This window comes from Littorina saxatilis, linkage group LG2, assembly GCF_037325665.1.
Source record: "Littorina saxatilis isolate snail1 linkage group LG2, US_GU_Lsax_2.0, whole genome shotgun sequence".
NCBI classification, from domain to species: domain Eukaryota; kingdom Metazoa; phylum Mollusca; class Gastropoda; order Littorinimorpha; family Littorinidae; genus Littorina; species Littorina saxatilis.
Window position 1 is genome coordinate 22,931,338 of NC_090246.1, and position 23,142 is coordinate 22,954,479.

General features: G+C 44.0%; 2 protein-coding genes across 3 annotated transcripts; both read left to right on the plus strand.

The window, feature by feature from the left end:
- Window positions 1–1,602: 1,602 nt before the first annotated feature.
- LOC138958512 (uncharacterized) lies at window positions 1,603–23,093 on the plus strand. 2 transcript variants are annotated; one of them, XM_070329687.1, is made up of 4 exons: window positions 1,603–2,120; window positions 16,788–16,932; window positions 18,194–18,275; window positions 19,527–23,093. In XM_070329687.1, the coding sequence occupies exons 1-4, from the start codon at window positions 1,931–1,933 to the stop codon at window positions 20,058–20,060; spliced, it is 951 nt and encodes a 316-aa protein (XP_070185788.1). In that variant the 5' UTR covers window positions 1,603–1,930; the 3' UTR covers window positions 20,061–23,093. The 2 variants fall into 2 exon arrangements, with proteins under 2 accessions (XP_070185788.1, XP_070185787.1); XM_070329686.1 differs by lacking the exon at window positions 1,603–2,120 and adding an exon at window positions 7,203–7,876.
- On the plus strand, window positions 12,943–16,510 carry LOC138958511 (uncharacterized). The gene is made up of 2 exons (XM_070329685.1): window positions 12,943–15,221; window positions 15,464–16,510. Exon 1 carries the CDS (start codon window positions 13,644–13,646, stop codon window positions 15,054–15,056), a length of 1,413 nt encoding a protein of 470 aa, XP_070185786.1. The 5' UTR covers window positions 12,943–13,643; the 3' UTR covers window positions 15,057–15,221; window positions 15,464–16,510.
- Window positions 23,094–23,142: the final 49 nt, after the last annotated feature.

Consider the following 23,142-nt stretch of genomic DNA (forward strand, 5'->3'; position numbering starts at 1 on the left):
TCTAACCCTCTTACGTCATAATGTGACGTCTTCAAATAGTTTCTATCACACACGTCGAACACTTTTGACCGAGACTGACGTAATCCATAGACTCGGAAATGTTAAAGTTTCTATCACACACACACACACACACACACGCACGCACGCACGCACAGACAGACAAAGTTTATCATCGCATAGGCTACACTTACGTGAGCCAAAAACTACATAATTATTGACATCAGGCAGAACCAACATGGCGACAAGTAGATTTTCTCCAGACTCCAGCGCAGGCCCGAATATCCTGGACAAACTGAACATCGGGCGAGCAACCAAGAAGCAGCAAGACTTCTGGTCAGCACGCACTCCGGACAGTGTCGATGGTCACGGGCATGGAATCAACACACCTGATTCTAACAGTGGCCGACCTCAGTGGCCGCGGAGACGCAACCAGGATCGTTCGGGTCGTAGAAGGACAACCCCCACCCCCACCACCACTGGCACTACACACAGTAACAATGCTACAACAGACGACCACGACCACCATCACCACGACCAACACAACAACAGCAGCAATAGTGCCAGTGGAGGAAGGACAAGAATTGATTCCGGAGGTGATGGAGGTAAAGAAACCGCTAAGATCCGTTTACCCAACGGGTCAGGAAGCAGCACTGATGGCACCTATGACGTTCATGATGGTGATGGGGATCATGATGATCACGAGGATCATGATGAGCATGGTCGACAGCATGATCACAACACGGACCACGAGGGATTCTCCTGCCAGCCCACGTCTAGTAAGTGTCTGTGGTACTGGTAGTGTTAAGGAATGCACCCTATGCAAATGGGTATGATGATGCTGATCTCGCACACGGGATGGTGCCCTTTACTGACAACGATGATGATGATGAAGATTATGAAGATGATGATGACACATGTTGATGGTGCACTTTACTGACAATGGTAGTATTGATTATGCTGCTGATGATGGTGGCGCATGCATGTTGATGGTGCACGTTAGTAAATAGATGATGATGATGATGATGATGATGATGATGATGATGATGATGATGATGATGATGATGATGATGATGATGATGATGATGATGATGATGATGATGATGATGATGATGATTGATTGACTTTTGTTGATTGCATTATTTCTGGGTTTTGAGCGAGTTTTGAGAGGGGGGAAAAGACGGAGGCTAGGGATGGGGTGAATGGGAGGGGGAGGAGTACGACACTTCTACTTTCGTACTCATCTGAAAGTGATCTCGTCGCTCGAAATAGTCATTATGAGTAATTACTACCCCATCCTATGGTTTCTTTACTGGTGATTTAAAACAACACACTGTAACACGGCGGCCATCGAAAAGAATGACTGAGGTCCCAACGTTTTGTGATCAAGTGTAACCAGATACACTCGCTCAAATGTTTCCGTGTTACACTTTCAAAGAATGAGAAAAAGCCTTTTGCCCTGGGCCAGCTGTTTCTCGGTATACATTACTTATTAGGAAGTAATGCATGCAGTGTGTCAGTCAGCTTTGCGATCACTCGCGCAGAAAAATTCCTTGTTATTTACATGTAGGATCTTGATGAAGAAAGTAACGCGTTAGTGTGGAGATGTTGGGGACCAGAGAGAAGCCTGACACCATTAGAGGAGGAGAGTTGTCTGTACATGTGTGTGACGGTCTGAACTTCAGTGGTGTTACTGGCAGTAACACCCACGTGTAGATTGTGTGCAATCCTAAATCGGTAACTGTGACACCGCAGTTACATGACGTTTTAGGTTTAACACCTCACCCTATTCTGAAGCGAATATGGTCGATTAATCCTTTGACTGAGAAGATCAACTTCAGGAAACAAGAAAAATAAAATAAAAGGGACAACAACACCGACAACAACAACGACAGCGACAACTGCATCAACGCCAGCGACAACCACACCAGAAATGGGGATGTCAACAGAATCTCCTTCAGCAGAGATATCTAACAATAACCTAGGTTCGGAATTGAGCTACATTCTGGACGGACTGAACATTGGCCGTAATTCCAGCCGGCAAGGAAAGCCAAGAAGTGGAACCCGCATACGTCCTACTCCTAACAAGGAGAAGGAGACGTTCTCCTGTCAGCCTGCGTCTGGTGAGTTTCTTTTGTGAACATTTTGACCTGTTTAAAAATTGTATCATCTTCGTCAATCAATTTCCAGTATACTCACTGCGCTTCTGTTCTTTAGTTAAAATCCTACCACACACACACACACACTCACACTCACACTCACTCATATGCTTGGCGCTGGTGGACAATATTCACTTTTTTGGCCTAAAACACACTTTTTTGGCCAAAAACGTACATTTTTGGCCAAAAAAGTGTGCAAAGCTTTGGCCAAAAAAATATTTGGCCAAATCTAAAACATTTGGCCAAATCTAAAACATTTGGCCAAATCTTCACTTTTTTGGCCAAATGTTTGTTTTTTGGTCAAGAATTGTTTTGACCAAAACTTTCGTGTTGAAAGTTTTGACCAAAAAAAAAAGTTTTGGCCAAAACTTTCTTTTTTGGCCAAATCTTTGAGTACCCCTTGGCGCTGATGGACAATATTCAAAACAATGTTTTTTGGGCAAAACTATACTTTTTTGGCCAAAACTTTGCTTTTTTGACCCAAACCGGCGTTTTGGCCAAAAAAGTGAATATTGTCCACCAGCGCCAGCAAATACAAACGATTTGGCCAAAAAAGTGAAGATTTGGCCAAATCTTTTTTGTTTGGCCAAATCTTTTTTTGGCCAAATCTTTTATGGCAGAAGTTAGACCAAATCTCCCGTTTTAGCTAACAAAAACAGTTTTGACCAAAACTTTTACATAGAAAGTTTTGCCCCCCCAAAAAGTTATAGCCAAATTTATTTTATTTGGTCAAATGTGTGGTTTTTTGGGTCAAATCTTTGTCTTTTTTGGCCAAAACTTGCGTTTTTGGCCAAAAAAGTGAATATTGTCCACCAGCGCCAAGCATACACTCACATGCACACACACACACACACACACACACACACACACACACACACACACACACACACACACACACACACACGTGCGTACGTAACTTGCTATTTCAGTTTTTTCTATGGATGACATGTTTCACGAAATATACTGTTCAAAAAAAGAAACGCATAGTTGCTACTTGCCAAATTTGTTTTATTTTTCGAAAAAATTAACAGAAAATCCAATATTTAGATTATTTGTTTGAAATTTGGTATGGACACAGTTGAATGCACACACAGTTCATTTGCATCTTCAAATCAATCAGTCAATCAATACGATTGGGTGCCGAGGCTGTCAAGTCAGTAGGGGGTGTGACTGCCTTGAGCAGCAACAACTGCCCGGCACCTTCTGGGCATGGACTGGATCAGATGCCGGATATCTTGCTGTGGGATGGTGTCCCACTCCTCCTGAAGTGCCTGCAATAGATCGCGGTGATTTGCCGGCGCTTCTTCTCGCCTGCGCACACGTCTGTCCAATTCATCCCAGAGGTGTTCTATCGGGTTCATGGCTGGCGACATGGATGGCCAGGGAAGCACCTGGACATGGTGGTCGGTGAGGAACTGGGTGGTGAGTCGTGCTGTGTGCGGGCGAGCGTTGTCCTGCTGGAATATGGCATCCTGGTCAGCCAGAAGAGGAAGGGCGTGTGGGCGCAGAATTTCCTCCACGTATCGCTGGGCAGTTATGCGCCCTTGGACGTGCACCAGGGTGCTCCTTCCAGCGGTATTGATCGCCCCCCACACCATGACGCCTCCACCACCATGAACGGGTGCCTCATCCACACAGTTGGGCGCGTAACGTTCGTTTACTCTCCGGTAGACCCTCCTCCGACCATCATGTCGCTGGAGCAGGAAGTAGGACTCGTCGCTGAACCACACGTGTCTCCAGTGATTCCGGACGGTCCAGTGAAGGTGCTGGTTGCCCCCCTGCACTCGGTTCTGGCGATGGCGGCGGGTGAGGACAGCTCCTCTGTGAGGTCTGCGAGCTCTCAAACCAGCTTCATGCAGGCGGTTCCGCACGGTCTGATCCGATAATCGGTGTGACCCGGGGAGAGCCTGGACAGAAGATGAGGCCGACAGGAAACGATTCCGGAGGTGGCGGAGCCGTATGAAGCGGTCGTGAGCAGCAGTTGTCGCCCTTGGTCTTCCCGCTCGTGGCAAGTCAGCAACGGAGCCAGTGGCTTGAAACCTGACCCACAGTCTACTGATGGTGCTCTGGGACACGTGGAAGTGCCTGGCGATTGCACTTTGACTTTGGCCTGCTTGTAAACGACCCAATGCAATTTGGCGGTCTTCTCTGCTCAATCGGGCCATCTTTCGTCGCTGAATTGTCGTCTGATTTCTTTGTGGCGAACAATCCGCTTTTATGGGTTTTGGAAGACATGGTGAGAGCTCAATATTCCCCGAGTTTCACGAGATTACACTGAAGCATGACGAGTGGTCATGCCAAATGAGCAATTTTGACATTGTAGCCACTGATAACGCATGCGTCACGTGCAGAGCTCACTTGTGGCAATGGACGAAAGGTCGACGACCATATCATGAGTTGAAGGATACACGCAGTGTCAGCCAATGAAGTTCTTCGTTAGTTGTCTGTTCATACAGCTGTCATTATACTGGCCGGGGACTAGAGATCCGTGACAAGGCCTTTGAATCTGAAAAGAAATTACTACGGAGCATCACTGTTTTTTACGGAAAGCGGCATCGCTGCAACATTAACCACAGCAGCTTAGACTACCGATACCTTATCCACAAATGTGTTTCAAGTGCATAAAACAATGTGTATCGACCGTGTGTAGAACGAAAAGGCAACAGTAGTACATCACATATTTCAGCATTTCTTCACAGGAGTATTCAAGATTAGCAAACCAAATAAAACGCAGAACAACCAGTTTCTTACTCCTTCTCGGATGGACACCCCCACCACTAACACTCATAGCCATACCTTGTCCAAAGACCACGGGCAAACTATGGCACCTGGAAGTAGGAGCCAAGAAGACAAGGTTGCTACTTCATCCCGTGAAGACACGAACACTGAACGCGCCGCGACCACCGAGATCACGCCAGAAGAGGACCGCGACAGCCTTAACCATGGTGCCAGCAAGACTGGAGGGACATTTGAACTTCATGAAAAGGGCGACATTGTGATTAGTCTGCCGGGTGGCGAAGAGACACCGACTGCTGAGGAAACGACCAGAAACCGTGGTGGTGTTGAAGACGATGCTAGTCACAACGATGACGCGACCACCGCGATCACGCCAGAAGAGAACCGCGACAGCCTTAACCATGGTGCCAGCAAGACTGGAGGGACATTTGAAATTCATAAAGAGGGCGACATTGTGATTAGACTGCCGGGTGAAGAAGAGACACCGACTACTGAGGGAACGTCCAGAAGGAAAGGCAAAGGCAGCAAAAACCGGGGTGGTGATGAAGACGATGCTAGTCACAACGATGATGGCGATCAAGACAAAAGTGGCGGTGACGATGATAATGAGCACGGACATCGCAAAGGACTCTGCGAAGAAGGAACGTCCAGTAAGTTTTGTTGGTGTACTGCAAATTCTTTACGAAGTTTTGTTACGCACTAAGATTACGATTCATGTACCAAAAAGAATTAAAAACGTGTTGAGAAAAAGAAAAAAGAAAAAAAGATTACGATTCAAACACAAACATCAGAAGAAAGGCCTAAGTTTTAGTAAAAATAATAAAATCGTTGTATACCACTACACCTTCACAGGGTATATATTTGATATAAACAGGTAGAGCTCGTTCATTATTGCTACACACTGAATGCTACCGTTTGTATGAGGATGTTTGCTAAGGATATTACTATCTAGACCTAGAGTCACCGGTACAAGAAGCTTTCCAGAGAGCAAAAAAGAAGTTTGATTCCGATGACAATTAAGGCCTAAAAAAGAAGGGTCTGTAGGTCGGTATTTATTTTTTGTAGGGATTAAAGTCTGAATTTTTGTTACACGGCCGCATGTGCCTTTTTACTGGCTGTAACTCTAGGGAGCTGTGTTCCCTGAATTTCGTGCAAGAGTAGCTTTTCTTTTAAAGTCTGCAAAAACAAGTTTTGTCATTTTTCTTTCTTCCTTTCTTTTGTTCTTTTTTTCTTTCTTTCTCTTCTTCTTTCTTTTTATTTTTTTGATTGGTCAATAAAAAAAGTTCTGGGGTCGGGAGGTAAAAAATAGGGTCGGTCTGGGAATCAGAAACACAATTTTGTTAGGACATGCTTAGTCATAATTCTTACTTTCCTTACTTGCGTTTATTTTATTTTTTCTTATTTTTTTATTATTTGCGGCGAAGTAAACTTACGCTGTTACACTGACACGATGTTCCTGTGAGTTTGTGCTCATTTTGTTTTACAAAAGGTTATCATGATGAGGTACATAATGTTTTTGGATGTAATAAGTTTTTTGCTGAAAACGAGAGGGCGCAACAGCTGGATACGCGACAGCAGTAGGCTCACTCTTTTTGCCAGGTTATGCACTGCTGTTGATGAATATGACCACACTCAACGATTCTTCATGATCGTGTAGATGCTCACGAGGAAGAAAATAAACACAGACCAGTGAGCGAGACCAGAACACAAAGAGCCGTTGTTTTTCACTTCGTGATTCACATCTTTGTGCTTTGTAGTTGAAACCCCTAATAAGACCTCCAAAATCTTAGAAGATCAGGTCTGATAGTATAAGGGATTCTTAACATGAAGTGATAGGGAGGGGGTGGCTAAACATGGGTTGTAGTGAAGAACATAAGAAGGATGTATTACTGTAGGCTTTCATACATAAACGAGTATAATCCAGGGTTTCGTCTAGATGTATGCTTACTGACGGTTGACAGTCGCTAGCTATTGACTTTCCGACAGCTACATGCTTACAGAGTTGATACTTTGAACTATCATTTTTGGACTGGACTGTTACTATCGTGAGAAAAAAGTCATATACGGAAGTATGCCCCGTAGTGTCAGCCAATGGTCGACGCGCTTTGCGAGTTAAGTTCTCAGTTTTATATACATGCATTCCACTACCGGGTAACCGGGTAAAAACTGCACCTTCATCCCTGCATATCATTTCATGGGCTACTGGGGACCGGCGAAAAAGGCCTTTGAAATTGAGATCAGTTTATCGTTGAGCATCACTGGTGTTTGTGACATTCAAATATCAATGGAATATCGATCACGTCTATTCCTCTAACTTTTGTTGGTAAAAATCGTGTGCATCGACCCTGTTTACAAAACAAAAAGCAACAGCAGTAGCAGCCTCTGGATCGCATTATTCTACATTTCTTCACACAATCCCTGCAGGAGTATTTCAAATCAGGAAACCATTTGACCTAGTAGCGACAACAAGGAACACAAGTTACTTACTTCTTCAGAGAAAGACACCAGCATTAATAACATAAATAGCATTAATAACATTAATAGCACTTCAGAAGACCACGACGGCAGTAGCATGAATGTTAAAGATCAGCGAACCACGGGACACACAAATAAGAGCAAGGAAGACAATGCTCTTCCTCCTTCATCACAAACCACCAGCAGTACGAACATGAACACCACTGAGATCACTCCAGACTACCAAAACAACACTAGCCATGGTGCCAGCAATCATGAAGGGACATATGTTGATGGAGAGGGCGACCTTTTTCTAACCAAACAGCCGGACGAACAAGATACATCGACTACTGAGGGCACGTCAAGAAAGACAGACAAACACCGCAAACCTCATGGTTCACGAAGAGGGCAACATGGTGATGATGAAGACGATGCTAGTCACAACGGTGATGGCGATCGAGACGAAGGTGGTGATGGCGAGGATGATGATCACGAACATCGTGAAGGACTTTGCGAAGGAGAATCGTCCAGTAAGTCTACTACAAATACAATACGAGGTTTTGTTTCACACTGAGAATAAGATACACAAAGAAAGAGAAAACAGGTAAAATAGTTGGATACCACTGCATACTTACAGGGTATATTTGATATGAACGGATAGAATCGTTGGTTGTTGCAGCACGTTGAGCGCTTCTTTTCGTATCAGTGAGGATGATTTGTTAGGATGTTGCTTGGTGCATGTATATATATATATATATAGATGTAAACGCTTCGTTCCCTTTTGTGTTTTATTCATGAAGACTGGATGACAGTGATCGATTATGCAGAAAACATAATTATGGAACGGGCAAGCTCAGGCTCTAGCGAGAGAGAGTGAGAGAGAGATAGACATAGACAGAGACATAGAACACTTTATTATCTCAACGAGAAACTCAGGTGTGGTGTATCACACACACACAAAATATAAAAAAATATAAAAATAAAAATGCTACATTTTATATTTGTGATACTAACATAATGCAGACGCCTGTGTTTGGATGTGTGTGTGTGCGTGCGTGTGTGCGTGCGTGCGTGCGTGCGTGCGTGCGTGCGTGCGTGCGTGCGTGCGTGCTTGTGTGTGTGTGTGTGTGTGTGTGTGTGTGTGTAGGCGTTGCAGTTTGTGTCCTTGCGACATTTTAGCACAGTCATGTGTGCATGTTGGCCTGCGTCATACATACATGTACAAAGATCACTGAATTTGGCAAAGGAGCGGTTTCCTTTTCAACTTTTCAATACTATTTAAATGAATTTACACGGAAACTGGAAATGCGACCAGGAAATTAAATATTTGTTCATGTTCATACATGCATGAGTCTTAATTTCATGCGAGAAAAAACATCATAAACTGACGAACTCTAATCTCTTTAATGATTTTATTGGTTTAACCATGCCATCTTTTTAATTTATGTTTGTGTGTAGAACTTCAAACCAACAGCTAACCCCATGACGATGTGGGTGGAAACTATATGTTCCCTTACTAAGGATGCAATTGCGTAGGAGTATGGGCTGCACAATGGGTAGTGACGACTTGCAAAAGTCCTACTTGTACTTCCGAACACTAATTAAAAATGCATTTCCTAATTTGAAAGGAGATATTTATTTCATGTTTGAGAAATTCCCTCTCTGTAGCTAAGTCCGAAAACTGGATGGCCAAGTCGTGTAAATAAACGTTATATATATAGTGTTCAGTTCATCCTGAACTCAGGTCAAAATGAGTTCGGCTCATTCTCTCCCTGACAGGATGCCTTGAGTTTCCTTGTCTGGCAAGGAAACCGATTTTTTTTTGATTTTTTTTTTTTTTTACATATTTAGAGCTTTTTGTAATGTATTATTGATATAAGCAGATTCGCGATCGTCGATAATGATTTGTCATGGTGTTTTGTAATTTTTAATGCTGATGCAGGTGTCGATCGCAAGAGCGGTCAAAAACGGAACGCCGCTCGAAATCGAAAGTTTCAAAGCAATCCACTAAGTCATTGCTAAAATGTGGCGTTTTTTGACACGATACCCATACAAACGGGCGGGGACGTAGCTCAGTTGGTAGCGAGCTGGCTTTGTAGCCAGTTGGTCGCTATCAGCGTGGGTTCGATCCCCACGTTCGGCGAGAGATTTATTTCTCGGAGTCAACTTTGTGCAGACTCTCTTCGGTGTCCGAACACCCCCGTGTGCACACATGCGCACGAAAAAGATCCCACGTTCACAGCGAAAGTCTCAGGGCTTGGAAAACACGAAGACACGCATGCATCATCTCTCGTCTCCGATTATCATGATCGTATTTCGATACTTTGACGAGACAAACCCAATGCTGGTGTGTCGAAGAAGACAGCCACAGCGGGCTTGTTCGAATCAAAGTATCACACCATATCTTCAACGTATTACCAATACCTGTCCCAATATAGACCAGTTGGTCTAAGAGGACGTTAAACCCTAATAGTCAGTCAGGCCGTATCATCAACATCTCCCTGGCCACAGGCGTTGTTCCCGACTGCTTCAAGTCTGCCGTTGTCCGCCCACTCATCAAGAAGCCCGACCTTGACGTCAACGAGTTGAAGAACTACCGTCCTGTGTCCAACCTGCCCTTCCTCTCCAAGCTTCTGGAGCGTATCATCCTGGAGCAGTTGAGCGCCCACCTGTCTCGGAACTCGCTGATGCCAGTGTACCAGTCAGCGTACCGCCCTCACCACAGCACCGAGACGGCGCTCCTGCGAATCACCACGGACCTCCTGAACGCAACAGATAGCGGTCTCGTCTCTGCCCTTGTGCTGCTGGACCTTTCCGCGGCCTTCGACACGATCGACCACCAGCTACTCGTCGATCGCCTCAGTTCAACGTTCGGCATTCACGACACCGCCCTCTCTTGGTTCCGGAACTACCTCCAGAACCGCCCTCAGACTGTCACCACTGATTCGTTCTCTTCTCAGCCTGTCCCTGTCCGCTTCGGCGTCCCACAAGGGTCTGTCCTCGGCCCTGTCCTTTTCACCCTGTACACCCAACCCCTCTCCCTGGTCATCGAACGCCACGGCTTGAACTACAACTCCTTTGCCGATGACACGCAGCTCCAGAACAGCGCCAAGCCGGAGGACGTTGACCATCTCCTGGGATCCATCTCCAGTTGTTTCACTGATATCAAGAACTGGATGACTGAGAACAAGTTGAAGCTGAACGGTGAGAAGACGGAGGCCCTTCTCGTTGGAACACGACAGAAGATTGCTTCCCTCACTGTGACCGACCTCCAGCTGGATGACGCGACTGTTCCATTCTCCCCTGCTGTCAAGAGCCTTGGCGTCTTTCTCGACTCTACTCTCTCCATGCAGACACACATCTCCTTCATCATAAAGACCTGCTTTTTCCACCTGCGACGCATCGCCTCCATCCGTCGCTACCTCACCCACGACGCCTGTGTCAGGCTGGTTGTCTCCCTCATCTTCAGTCGTCTGGACTACTGCAACTCCCTTCTGGCTGGCCTCCTCGCCTCATCCATTCATGGCCTACAACGAGTCCAGAACGCTGCTGCCAGGCTGACGTTGAATAAGACGAAGCGAGACCACATCACCCCCCTACTTCGCTCCTTGCATTGGCTCCCTGTCAACACCCGAATCTCCTACAAACTGTCCACTCTGATCTACAATTGTCTCAACGACTCTGCTCCCGAGTACCTTCAATCCTCCCTGGACCTGTACACCCAGCCCTCCGACCGTCTTCTTCGTTCTGCTGCTGACCCTCTCCGCCTCCACATCCCTCGCTCGAAACTCGCATCTGCTGGTCAGCGTGCATTCCCCTCCGCGGGCCCCTCCGTCTGGAACTCCCTGCCGCTTGAGCTTCGCCAGAGCCCCTCTCTTGACGCGTTCAAGAGTAGGTTGAAGACTCAGTTCTTCCCGTAGCTGGCTGCGACTTTCATGTTCGACGTGATGTGTTGTGCCCCCAAAGACATTCTTGTGCTCTGCTCTGTGAGAGGTGTTTTCTTTGTGCTTAATATTATTTTGTTTGGACCTAGCTATTGATGTGTACATTGTTGTTAAACAGTTGTTTGTTGTATGTTTACCAGGGTTTGCTAGTGTGTGATAGGGTTCGTGTCCGTCTGTAGATGTTAGTTTCTTTGTTAGTCCTGTGTTGACAACTCTTCGACAAGCGCGTAGAACTGTACCCACGGAATACGCGCTATATAAGCTTCATATTGATATTGATTGATTTAGTACGGTGGGTTATAGAAACACGAAAATACCCAGCATGCTTCCTCCGAAAGCGGCGTATGGCTGCCTAAATGGCGGGGTAAAAACGGCCATACACGTAAAATTCCACTCGTGCAAACCACGAGTGCACGTGGGAGTTTCAGCCCACGAACGCAGAAGAAGAAGAAGAAAAAGTTACAGTTTTCTCTCTCTCTCTCTCTCTCTCTCTCTCTCTCTCTCTCTCTCTCTCTCTCTCTCTCTCTCTCTCTCTCTCTCTCTCTCTCTTTCTCTCTCTCTCTCTCTCTCTCTCTCTCTTAGAAGAAGTTACAGTTTTCTCTCTCTCTCTCTCTCTCTCTCTCTCTCTCTCTCTCTCTCTCTCTCTCTGTGTCTGTATGTATATATGTCTTTGTCTGTGTCTCCCTCTGAGTCTCTCCGCTTCTGTCTTTCTATGTCTGTCTCTGTCTATGTGTGTGTGTGTCTCTCTCTCTCGCTCTCGATCGCTCTCGCTCTCTCTCTCTCTCTCGCTCTCTCTCTCTCTCTCTCTCTCTCTCTCTCTCTCCCATCCGACTCCTGGCACACAGGTCAAAGCAGAGGTTAACTTGAGTGCACGTGTACCTAGCAGGAGGGGGGTGATACGGGTCAGAAGTGGGGTAAAGCACTTTGGTCTTCAGTCTTTGGGTTATAGCTTTCAGTGGAGAAGATGCCAACATGAAATTGCACTATGCTCCACTATTTATTGAGGGGTTGTCCTCGACCCCTCTTTCTTCAATAAGCTGAGGGCGGTGAACATGTGTCGTTGTTTGCCGTTCTCATGAGATCAGTTACTTTTGTTTTGTTTCGTTTTTTTCCTCCTAATTTGTGCATTTTCACAACAGGCTTTTTCTGTTTCATCTGTCATACACGGTGTCAATTGGAAAAAAACGGAACAAAACAGAAGTAACTTATCTCGTGAGAACGGTAGTGCACTAGGTTTGGAAAAAAACACGACAGTAGCTTATCTCTTTTAACCCGTATGGGGCCCTTCAACATGTGACAGACTGACAAATCCACGGCCACCGAACCCATTTTGTTCTTCGAGAGAAGTTTTAACAATCTCAAACCGTCACAGCACAGCATATCGTCTATACCAGCAACCAAAGTTATTACCATGTCCCAAGTAGCATTGTATCTCGTTGGTTAAGCACATCACAATCTTACAACCACCACAACGAAGACCAAACATCAAAAACAAAATTTACATTGTATTTGTAACACCCTCTTCATGACGCTTTCATCAAAAACGATCACAAGAACATGCACCATGCGCCTTGTTCTTAAAGTTGCATAACCTACAACCCATGACCGCCAAACCGTCTCCTCTCTGTAACAGCAAAACTGGTGTGAAACATAATAGGCTGGGAAGCGTTTGGATGTGTGCGAAGTAATTGCTATAAAATTCATTTTAGGTGCAGTTGATTCATTTCAGTGTGCCTGCACACATCTAATCGAGTTGGCCGGGAAAAAACCATGCGATGAGTCCGAAATATCGTACATTTTATTTTAGTTTTCGGAGCGACAGTTTTTCACAAGCTACCCAAGGAAACTATTCAATAACATCACACGATAGCTTAATCAGCATGGCGTAAGCAGTTTATTGGTCTCATCTATGTATAGATATATTTGTTTGTTTCCCAGGGGCGCATTTCACTGCTCGCATTATAATGATTGTTAGGCGATTGCAGATTCAGTCTTTGTCTATGTGCCTTGTGAAATTATGTCCATTGAGAACAACGTGGATCGTGCATGTGACTGTTAGGTAATAAGTTTTTTTTCCATGTTCAGCTTCACCTACTTACGTTGCGTTTATTTATTAATCTGTGCATTTGTTAGTGGATACGTACATGTATTTCTTTCAAGGTTACCTAACATTATATCAGTGCAATAGGACAAGCAATCATTCAGCTCAGAAGGCCAAACACTGTTATTGCACCATTGCAGTTTGCACTTGGCGTGCAAATGCACCGATCATTCGGTTCACGGTTTCTGATCGATACCCTCAGCCACCTTGGCTGTAGCTGTTCTTACACAGAGGTACGGAAATTTGAACTGAATGCTGCCCAATCATATGGCATTGATCTCCCACCTACTACTGAGTATGCCTGCCTGTGCAGAAATCCCCGACGCAATGCAGTCTGTCACAGACGTTGCATTCCATTCTAGCGAGCAACAAACGCAGCACAAAGAGTTGAGCGTGGCAAGGCAGAAGCGAGATCACACAGACATTCAGCTGATCTTGAGATATCTGCTTGATAGGAACCCTTTCACTGTGGATACAGCCCTCCGATCCATTTCAAGCGGAAAAGAAGCTGAAGCTACTGTGAATGCAGAACAAGCAAAAGGCGTAGAAAACAAGATTCTGAGCAGCATGATCGGAAATAATGTTGTGGATTTCACCTTTAAAAAGAAGGATCAAGCTGTAACCATGGCTCTGAAAGCCAAGTCGTCCAATCTGCACGATGATCTAGTACATGTTCACTCCATGCTGTTGTTCCAGAGACTAGTGACAACTGTGAAGAACACCAACGGATGTCTTGAGGACGCCTTTGCCTTTGAGATGTGCAGTGTCCCAGCATCGCTGTTTGATTCGGGTGGTCTGCCAAGACAAGGTACCAAGGCTGCACTGGCAACTTACATCTGGACTTCAACAAAGCAGGTAAATGGTGTTATTCCTGATGATGTAACATATGTCATCGATGGTGGCTTGCTGTTGCACCTTCTGCCCTGGTGCCGTGGTTCAACATACAACCAGCTTACTCCGAGTTACGCAGACTTTCTCATTCGTCATTTTGGCAAAGGAACTGTTGTTTTTGATGGATACAGCTGCGGACCTACCACCAAAGATGCAGCCCATTTGCGAAGAACAAGCAGAGCCAATACAGCATGTGCCATCACTTTTGAGGGTGACATGGTCCTGTGCGAACCAAAGGAGCGCTTCCTGACGAATCCAAACAACAAACAGCGGTTCATCAACCTCCTTAGTTCCCGTTTTTCACAGCACGGCTTTGACACTGTCCATACAACTGCTGATGCTGATAGGCTCGCCGTAAAGACTTCTCTGGAATTGGCAAGGAAGGGAAACGTGATTCTGGTTGGCGAGGACACCGATCTGCTCATCCTTCTGTTGTACCATCTTACGCCAGATCACTGCCCCGTCTTCTTCACATCAGTGAGATCATCGACAGCAAAATCAGCTGCAAAAGTGTGGGACATCAGAAAAGTCCAGACTGTTCTTGGATCTCAAGTTTGTGAGAACATCCTGTTTGCGCTCGCCTTTGGTGGATGCGATACAATTAGCAGTCCATTCGGGATTGGAAAACCAATGTGTTTAACGAAATTGACCCAGTCAACAGTGTTCGTGCAGCAGGCCCATGTCTTCAGCGCCAGTCCTTGCAGAGACACTTGTGACAGGGGAGGCTACCGCTCCTTTCACAGCAGACTCTGCACCCGAGTTGTTGGCCTTTAAAAGTCAACACCGGTGTATTGTAGAATTCTGTTTGTGATGGGGTCTGGTGGTTTCCGATTGTCTGTATGTTCATGGAAACCTTCGGGTTTGCATAACAGTTTTTATAGGGCTAAGAAATTAGCCCTAACATTTTCAATCCTGTTTGATTGCACTTCGCCTCCCGAGGTGATCGTAGTGTTTCGGCACTCGGTTACATCTGGTGCTTGCGAGCCGGGATGGGACTGGGCATGATATGTTCAGGTAATGGCATAATATGACCACTGAACATTTTCGTGCTGTTCCCATTCTGCGAACTTGGGATGGACAGTGGTCCCCCGGTTCGGAACTTCGGGACGAAGTTCATTCAAACGGGGGCGATTGTGACAGGGGAGGCTTCCGCTCCTTTCACAGCAGACTCTGCACCCGAGGTGATCGTAGTGTTTCGGCACTCGGTTACACACTGATGAGCTGATAGGAGCAGGAGAAAGGGCCTTTGTAGAACTCTATGGGGGGAAGGAAAGAGACACTTTGAACTTCCTCCGCTACATCAAGTACATGCAGAAAGTCTCTACATGTACCTCATCGTTTCAGCCCTGCAAACTCCCACCTACATCAGCAGCAGCTAAATTCCATTCCATGAGAACATACTTCCAGGTGCAAGAATGGATGCACTTGCATCAAGAACAGTTCTCCTGGATCCGATGGACTGGGGATGGGAGATTGTTCAAGGCGCCATGCTTCCTATTCTCATTGACATTGCTGCTGCTCCTGGTGATCTACTCGATGTCATCCGATGCAATTGCAAGACAGAGTGTCGAACAGCAAGATGTTCATGCCGAAAACACGGTGTGTACGTCTGGCTGTAGAGAGTGCAGAGGGGAGAGCTGTGCCAACACTGTGACCGAGGTTGCCTGTGTTGGTACATCAGACGATGAAGACGGGCTTTAGCGTAAGTACGAGGTCATGTTGAATAGAGTGTGCGTGTGCATGTTCACATGTGTAATGCAACAGTAACGGGTAAAGGAGGGAGAATATCAGCACAGTAATTGTCAACTCACATACCTGTCAAACGCGACCCGGGAGACGCGCCCTGTGAAACCACACCAAATGCGCTAGATTTGAGCTTCGGCTACGTTATTTCGCGCTAAATAAATGCAATTGAACCTATTTATCAACTGAATGTGCTTTTCTTACATACTATATGAGTGACATATGGCACATCCCTTAAAATAAGACATGTTATAGACGTGAGAGGTGAGGGACGGAGCATATTCGGAATACCGTTATTGCGCAGTTGTCATCATTCTTTAAAAGCTTCAAAAATATAGTTTGCATGGGAAAACGTTGGCCAACTCGGTTTTACCTGATCAATGGATGCATGTAGAGTACAAAAAAGGTGAAATAAATTTTATAGCAATTTGTTCACACAGGAGGTGAAATCTGATGAAATCTGCCTAGCCTATAAGTAATCAATTTATCCACTTGACTATATTCACAACAGGGACCTATCACTCTTCTTTGCATGTTTTTATGCCTACGGATTTTCAAATACTCTGCAACACATGTAACCCAAATTCAACATGTGTCCGTACAATACCGCTTCTTTTATGAAAACATTGCTTCGGCCATGTTGATTTTAATCAACCAATGTTCTTGTAATACTTTGTTTTTAGATTGCAATTGTCAGTTGAAGTTATAAAGTTGTATTTCCTGCATCCTTGGCATGTTCGTGCTAATTGAAATCTTCGTCAGTTTTTACACAAGGTATAACTGTAACGCCCGGCCTGCCCAGGGAGCTGGGGATTGCAGTCGGTGGCGGTGTGTTGGGTCTCATCATTCTCCTCCTCTTCCTCGTCATCGTACTCTTTATCAAAAACCGCAAGCTCAAGGCACGCTTGTGAGTATATGTATCAGATAAATTAGAACATAAAGATCTGCTAGGTTAGAGATCGTCCATCAAACGCCTGTGACTGGGCAGATAGCTTATATCTATTATAATAGATGTAACCGAGTGCCGAAACACTACGATCACCTCGGGAGGCGAAGTGCAATCAAACAGGATTGAAGATGTTAGGGCTAAGAAATTAGCCCTATACAAACTGTTATGCAAACCCGAAGGTTTCCATGAACATACGGACAATCGGAAACCACCAGACCCCATCACAAACAGAATTCCACAATCCAGAGGTGTTGACCTAAAGGCCAACAACTCGGGTGCAGAGTCTGCTGTGAAAGGAGCGGTAGCCTCCCTTGTCACATAGAAAAGAAAATTTAATTGTTCACATAAACTAGGACACAAACACATATTTCCAGGTGTCTTTTTAACTCCAAAAATGAGAATGTGTCTGGACGCTAGCAGAAAAGAGACACGTCTCACTTGAGTTAAAAAGAAAAACAAACAAAAAGAAACGAACAGGCACCGTTTGGCATGCTTCATACTGGTCTTAACTGCTCGTTGGGCTAAACGATTGATCACTGCATGGTTTGATTTGCCTCGGGATAACCAACAAAACTGCTGACTTATTTTACTCCTCTTCCATTTTGAAGAAATATAGGCAACGTTGCTTCGCGACGTTCCTACATGTTTTCAAATGCTTGTCACTTGTCAACCTTTTTCTCTCGCAACAACAAATATAATTTCTTATGTTCCATTGGTGCGCTTACAACGGACACACACTACTGCAGACTGATGATACAAGGCAATCTCGTTATTAGCTCTACGTTTGTCACTTGAATACACGCATGCAGGTTGAAAAAAATTAAACAAATAAAAAAAATTAAAGCGCCGTATACTGTATGGCAGCTCGCTTTCGCCAGTGAGAAAGCAGACCGAATTTCCTCTGGAACATATACAATCTTATCCTTATCCTTATAAGATGAAAGTGGACAAGAATTACACGAAGGGCTGGAAACGTCCGCTGGGTCTTACATTACATATAAACTAACTGTCACAGCTTCCTGTGAAACAAAAATCGCGTCCATTGTGAAGGTTTTCTTTGGCCTCCATTGAACGATGGCGTCCATTGATTAATCTAGTTCTGTATCGTTAATTTAATAAGCCGTGGGGATTGACGGTTTTATGAAAATTGCGCCCCTAATGTAAGTACATGTACCGGAACTTGTCAATAATTTTATTGGAGGGATATTTTTTTCCCCAGTGAGCGACACCGCGTGCAATACGTGCCGTCCCCAAATGCGGAAGGGTCAGACATCTATGAGGAAATCACCGACGCTCCACAGGTTAGTTCTTTTAAAACATGAATGCCTGTACATATATAATCCTGCTGCCGCTGCTTTAAAAATAGGCTGTCTGCTAGATAGTTCTTCTGTTTTTACATTTAGTCAAGTTTTGACTAAATGTTTTAACATAGAGGGGGAATCAAGACGAGGGTCGCGGTGAATGTGTGTGTGTGTGTCTGTCTGTCTGTGCGTGTGTGTGTGTGTGTAGAGCGATTCAGACTAAACTACTGGACCGATCTTTATGAAATTTGACATGAGAGTTCCTGGGTATGATATCCTCAGACGTTTTTTTCATTTTTTTGATAAATGTCTTTGATGACGTCATATCCGGCTTTTCGTGAAAGTTGAGGCGGCACTGTCACGCCCTCATTTTTCAACCAAACTAGTTGAAATTTTGGTCGGGTAATGTTCGACGAAGCCCGGACTTCGGTATTGCATTTCAGCGTGGTGGCTTAAAAATTAATCAATGACTTTGGTCATTAAAAATCTGAAAATTGTAAAAAAAAAATTTTTTATAAAACGATCCAAATTTACGTTTATCTTATTCTCCATCATTTGCTGATTCCAAAAACATATAAATATGTTATATTCGGATTAAAAACAAGCTCTGAAAATTAAATATATAAAAATTATTATCAAAATTAAATTTTCCAAATCAATTTAAAAACACTTTCATCTTATTCCTTGTCGGTTCCTGATTCCAAAAACATATAGATATGATATGTTTGGATTAAAAACACGCTCAGAAAGTTAAAACGAAGAGAGGTACAGAAAAGCGTGCTATCCTTCCCAGCGCAACTACTACCCCGCTCTTCTTGTCAATTTCACTGCCTATGCCGTGAGCGGTGGACTACGAGTATACGGTCTTGCTGCGTTGCATTGCGTTCAGTTTCATTCTGTGAGTTCGACAGCTACTTGACTAAATGTTGTATTTTCGCCTTACGCGACTTGTTCTTTTGTTGTTGTTGATCAAGCTGCTTTCACAATTTCTGTTCACCTTTACTTGAAAAACAAGAGGGAAAGGGGATAACAATATCAACATTTGCGAGATTAGGTATTAAGTCTACCCCTTCTCCACCCCCTCTCCCTATTTTAACCTTCACTTGCTTTTATTCTGTATTTCAACTTATTTGTTCAAGCCTTTGAGGGGCTTAAGGGTACTTCTACTTCTTATAGACCCGGCCCGTCTTGAAATTGTTTCATAAAACTGGAATTGATGAGGATATTGATCAAAGTGTTCACTCCTTACAGGGGCCCCGCATTAATAATGATGAAAGCAGCCTTCCTAGTGACAGTCACCAACTGAGCCGCGCCTCCTCCCTGCCAGAGCGTGACGTCACGGCTGAGATCTCCCTCTCTCGCAACAACCTCAGCTCACCTGGACAAAATAAGCAAGAGTGCGGGAATTCTCTGTCGGACTACGTTAACAGAATGGAGCTGACAGACAACGCTGAGGGAGACAGGGTCAACTCACCCGGAGACGACGGGCACGCGCACCTGGATCATATACCCGACTACGATGACATGCTAGAGCTGACAGATAACGCTGAGGGAAACAGAGTCAACACAACCGAAGACGACGGACACGCGCACCTGGACCCTCTACCCTACGTTAACACACAGGGGCCGACTGGAAGCGCTGAGGGGGACAAGGTCGACTCAACCGGAGACGATGGGCACGCGCGCCCGGATCATATACCCGACTATTTTGACATGCTGGGGCTGACGGGTGGCACTGAGGGAGACATGGTCTACTCCACGCTTGGTCGACAGTCTAATCCCTAGGATGAAGGGCATGACGACGACCTCCAGGGAAGGGAGAGCCCCTGTAAACAGCCGTGCGCCGTGATGACGTGACCTCGGAATACATCAGGAACAACCAACATAGTCAAGCAGATATGAAATTCGTGACTTTCTTCAATGTGTACGTTGCGACTGCCGAACCGAAACTAAGCTGAAGCCTTGGACGCTTAGAATCTCAGGATTAGTTGGAATGAGCTCTTGCCTAGAACATGATATTTCACTGGTAACTTCATTTCTCTGCGAACGCTTTAATCAACTATTTAGTACAAACTACTTAGGTGGCCAACCCTCTTCATTTACAAAAGCTTAAGTTATGTAAAGCATATGTTATTTTGAAATGCATTTTGATACTCAGATGGTATCTTTTTAAAGTCCTCGTTGAATAATTGCGGTTTAATTATGACTTCGATCGTGTCATTTTCCCTAGTTTAAAGTATTATTTTCTGTTTTAAATATATTATTGGTGAGTACATGCGCGCACGCCTGTGCATTTTTAAATAAGCTATAGTTGTCAGCAAATTTTGAGAGATTGTGTGTCTTTTGAAATTTCTATTTGACTATTATCAATCATTTTGCTGGATTGTTCCTTTTAAAAAGCTGAAGCTCTCTAACAAATATGTCATTAGAAATGCATTTTGATACTCAGATGATATCTTTAAACCAAAAAAAAGTCGTTTTATAACTTCGTTTAATCATGTCTAAGTATTATTTTCGTCACTGACTCTGATGTATTATATGTTCCTGTTTGAAATCAAGTGTGTTTGAGCACAATGCGTGCATGCCTGTGTTTTTGCCATTTTTAAATTAGCTATAGCTTCAGCCAAGCAGGAGAGCTTGTGTGTCTTTTGAAATGTCTATTCTACAATTTTTAATCGTTTTGCTTTATTGTTCCTTTTCGAAAGCTGACGCTCTGTAAAATCTATTTGATCTAAAAATGCATTTTAATACTCTGATGATATAATTTTTTTCCAATTCTTCGTTGTCACAAGGATGTCATATACCTTTGTTGTTGTATGATTGTCGTTTAACCTTCGCCGGGGGTCGTGGGTCCGTGTGGACCCAGAAGGGTGTTTAATTGAAAAAAAATTTAATGAGCTTTTATGAATGCCTCAGGCACCAATAAAACTCTTATGTCCTAAAATTTCAGCGAGAAGTAATTTTTTTTGTAAAGTCAAATTTAGACTACAAACATCGTGGGGCCGTGCGGACCTTTGTTTCTCAAAGAAGAAAAAGCGTGCATCTTTGAGAAGCATTGGTCCGCACGGCCCCACGATGTCTTCCGTGTGTAGTCGATAACCCGACTGGCGAAGGTTAATCAAGTCTTAGTTTCATTTACGTCAGTTACGTTCCTGTTTTAAATCTAGTTGTTCCATTTGATGGATAATACGTTTCCTTATGTGAGTGTGAGCAAATGCGTGTCGTGTATGCCTGTGTGTATTATTCTTATGTGCAAAGTATATTCTTTTTACATTTAGTCAAGTTTTTCAAGCGATTCAGACTAAACTACTGGACCGATCTTTATGAAATTTGACATGAGAGTTCCTGGGTATGATATCCTCAGACGTTTTTTTCATTTTTTTGATAAATGTCTTTGATGACGTCATATCCGGCTTTTCGTGAAAGTTGAGGCAGCACTGTCACGCTCTCATTTTTCAACCAAATTGGTTGAAATTTTAGTCAAGTAATCTCCGACGAAGCGCGGACTTCGGTATTGCATTTCAGCTTGGTGGCTTAAAAATTAATTAATGACTTTGGTCATTAAAAATCAGAAAATTGTAAAAAAAATTTTTTTATAAAACGATCCAAATTTACGTTCATCTTATTCTCCATCATTTTCTGATTCCAAAAACATATAAATATGTTGTATTTGGATTAAAAACAAGCTCTGAAAATTAAAAATATAAAAATTATGATCAAAATTAAATTTTCGAAATCAATTTAAAAACACTTTCATCTTATTCCTTGTCGGTTCCTGATACCAAAAACATATAGATATGATATGTTTGGATTAAAAACACGCTCAGAAAGTTAAAACAAAGAGAGGTACAGAAAAGCGTGCTATCCTTCTTAGCGCAACTACTACCCCGCTCTTCTTGTCAATTTCACTGCCTTTGCCATGAGCGGTGGACTGGCGATGCTACGAGTATTGCTGCGTTGCATTGCGTTCAGTTTCATTCTGTGAGTTCGACAGCTACTTGACTAAATGTTGTATTTTCGCCTTACGCGACTTGTTTATTCTTTTATCTGTCATGTTGGTTTACACGTATGTACCGGTATATCAAGATCAAACCTTCAGACTGATTTTTCTTATACACGCGCCAAACGAAAACTGAATATGGACTTTATTATTAGTATAATTCTGTTGGCAATAGTTCACTCAGTGATGTGGTGAGCTTTGTCCTCGAGATCAACGCGGCGATTTCCTTCCGCGTCATGTCTTTCTTTGTTGTCATGCTCAGTTAACATGCACAGTGCGTGTGTGTGTGTGTGGGCGTGCGTGCGTGCTTGTGTGCGTGCGTGTGTGTGTGCCTGTGAGTCTGTGGGTGCGCTTGTGTTTGGTCATGCTCATGTAGTCATGCTCAGTTAACATGCACAGTGTGTCAGTGTGTGTGTGTGTGGGTGTGTGTGTGTGTGTGTGTGTGTGTGTGCGTGCGTGGGTGAGTGCTTGTGTGCGAGCGTGCGTGTGTTTGTGTGTTTACCTGTGTGTCTGTGGGTGTGCTTGTGTTTGGTCATAAACGCTGCAATGATTCAACTTAAATTCAGCTGATGATTATTTGCAGTGTGAAATGTACAGGCTCACATGCTGTTGTTCGACCTTGACTACTCATCATTTTAAAACTGTCTCAGTCAAAATTATCAATGCAACTCTTTTCTTTTAAATCCCCTCCACAATAAAGTAGTGGGTTTTTTTATTAAATATATTTTGCGCTCGCCTAGCCTACTCATCTTTTGGCCTTGAGCAAGTTAAATGTCTGTTAGTGTGTGCAATAATAAAATGTATTTTGATGTCTTTTATTTTGTCTTGATTGAAAAGTTAGATTGTTCCTTCTACTGAATTAAGCGA

Coding starts and splice junctions, on each gene's coding strand:
- LOC138958511 (XM_070329685.1), top strand. CDS start 13,644: ATGCTGCCCAATCATATGGCATTGATCTCCCACCTACTACTGAGTATG.
- LOC138958512 (XM_070329686.1), top strand. CDS start 7,465: ATGAATGTTAAAGATCAGCGAACCACGGGACACACAAATAAGAGCAAG. Junction 16,933..18,193: donor CGCAAGCTCAAGGCACGCTT/GTGAGTATATGT, acceptor TTTTTTCCCCAG/TGAGCGACACCGCGTGCAAT. Junction 18,276..19,526: donor AAATCACCGACGCTCCACAG/GTTAGTTCTTTT, acceptor CACTCCTTACAG/GGGCCCCGCATTAATAATGA.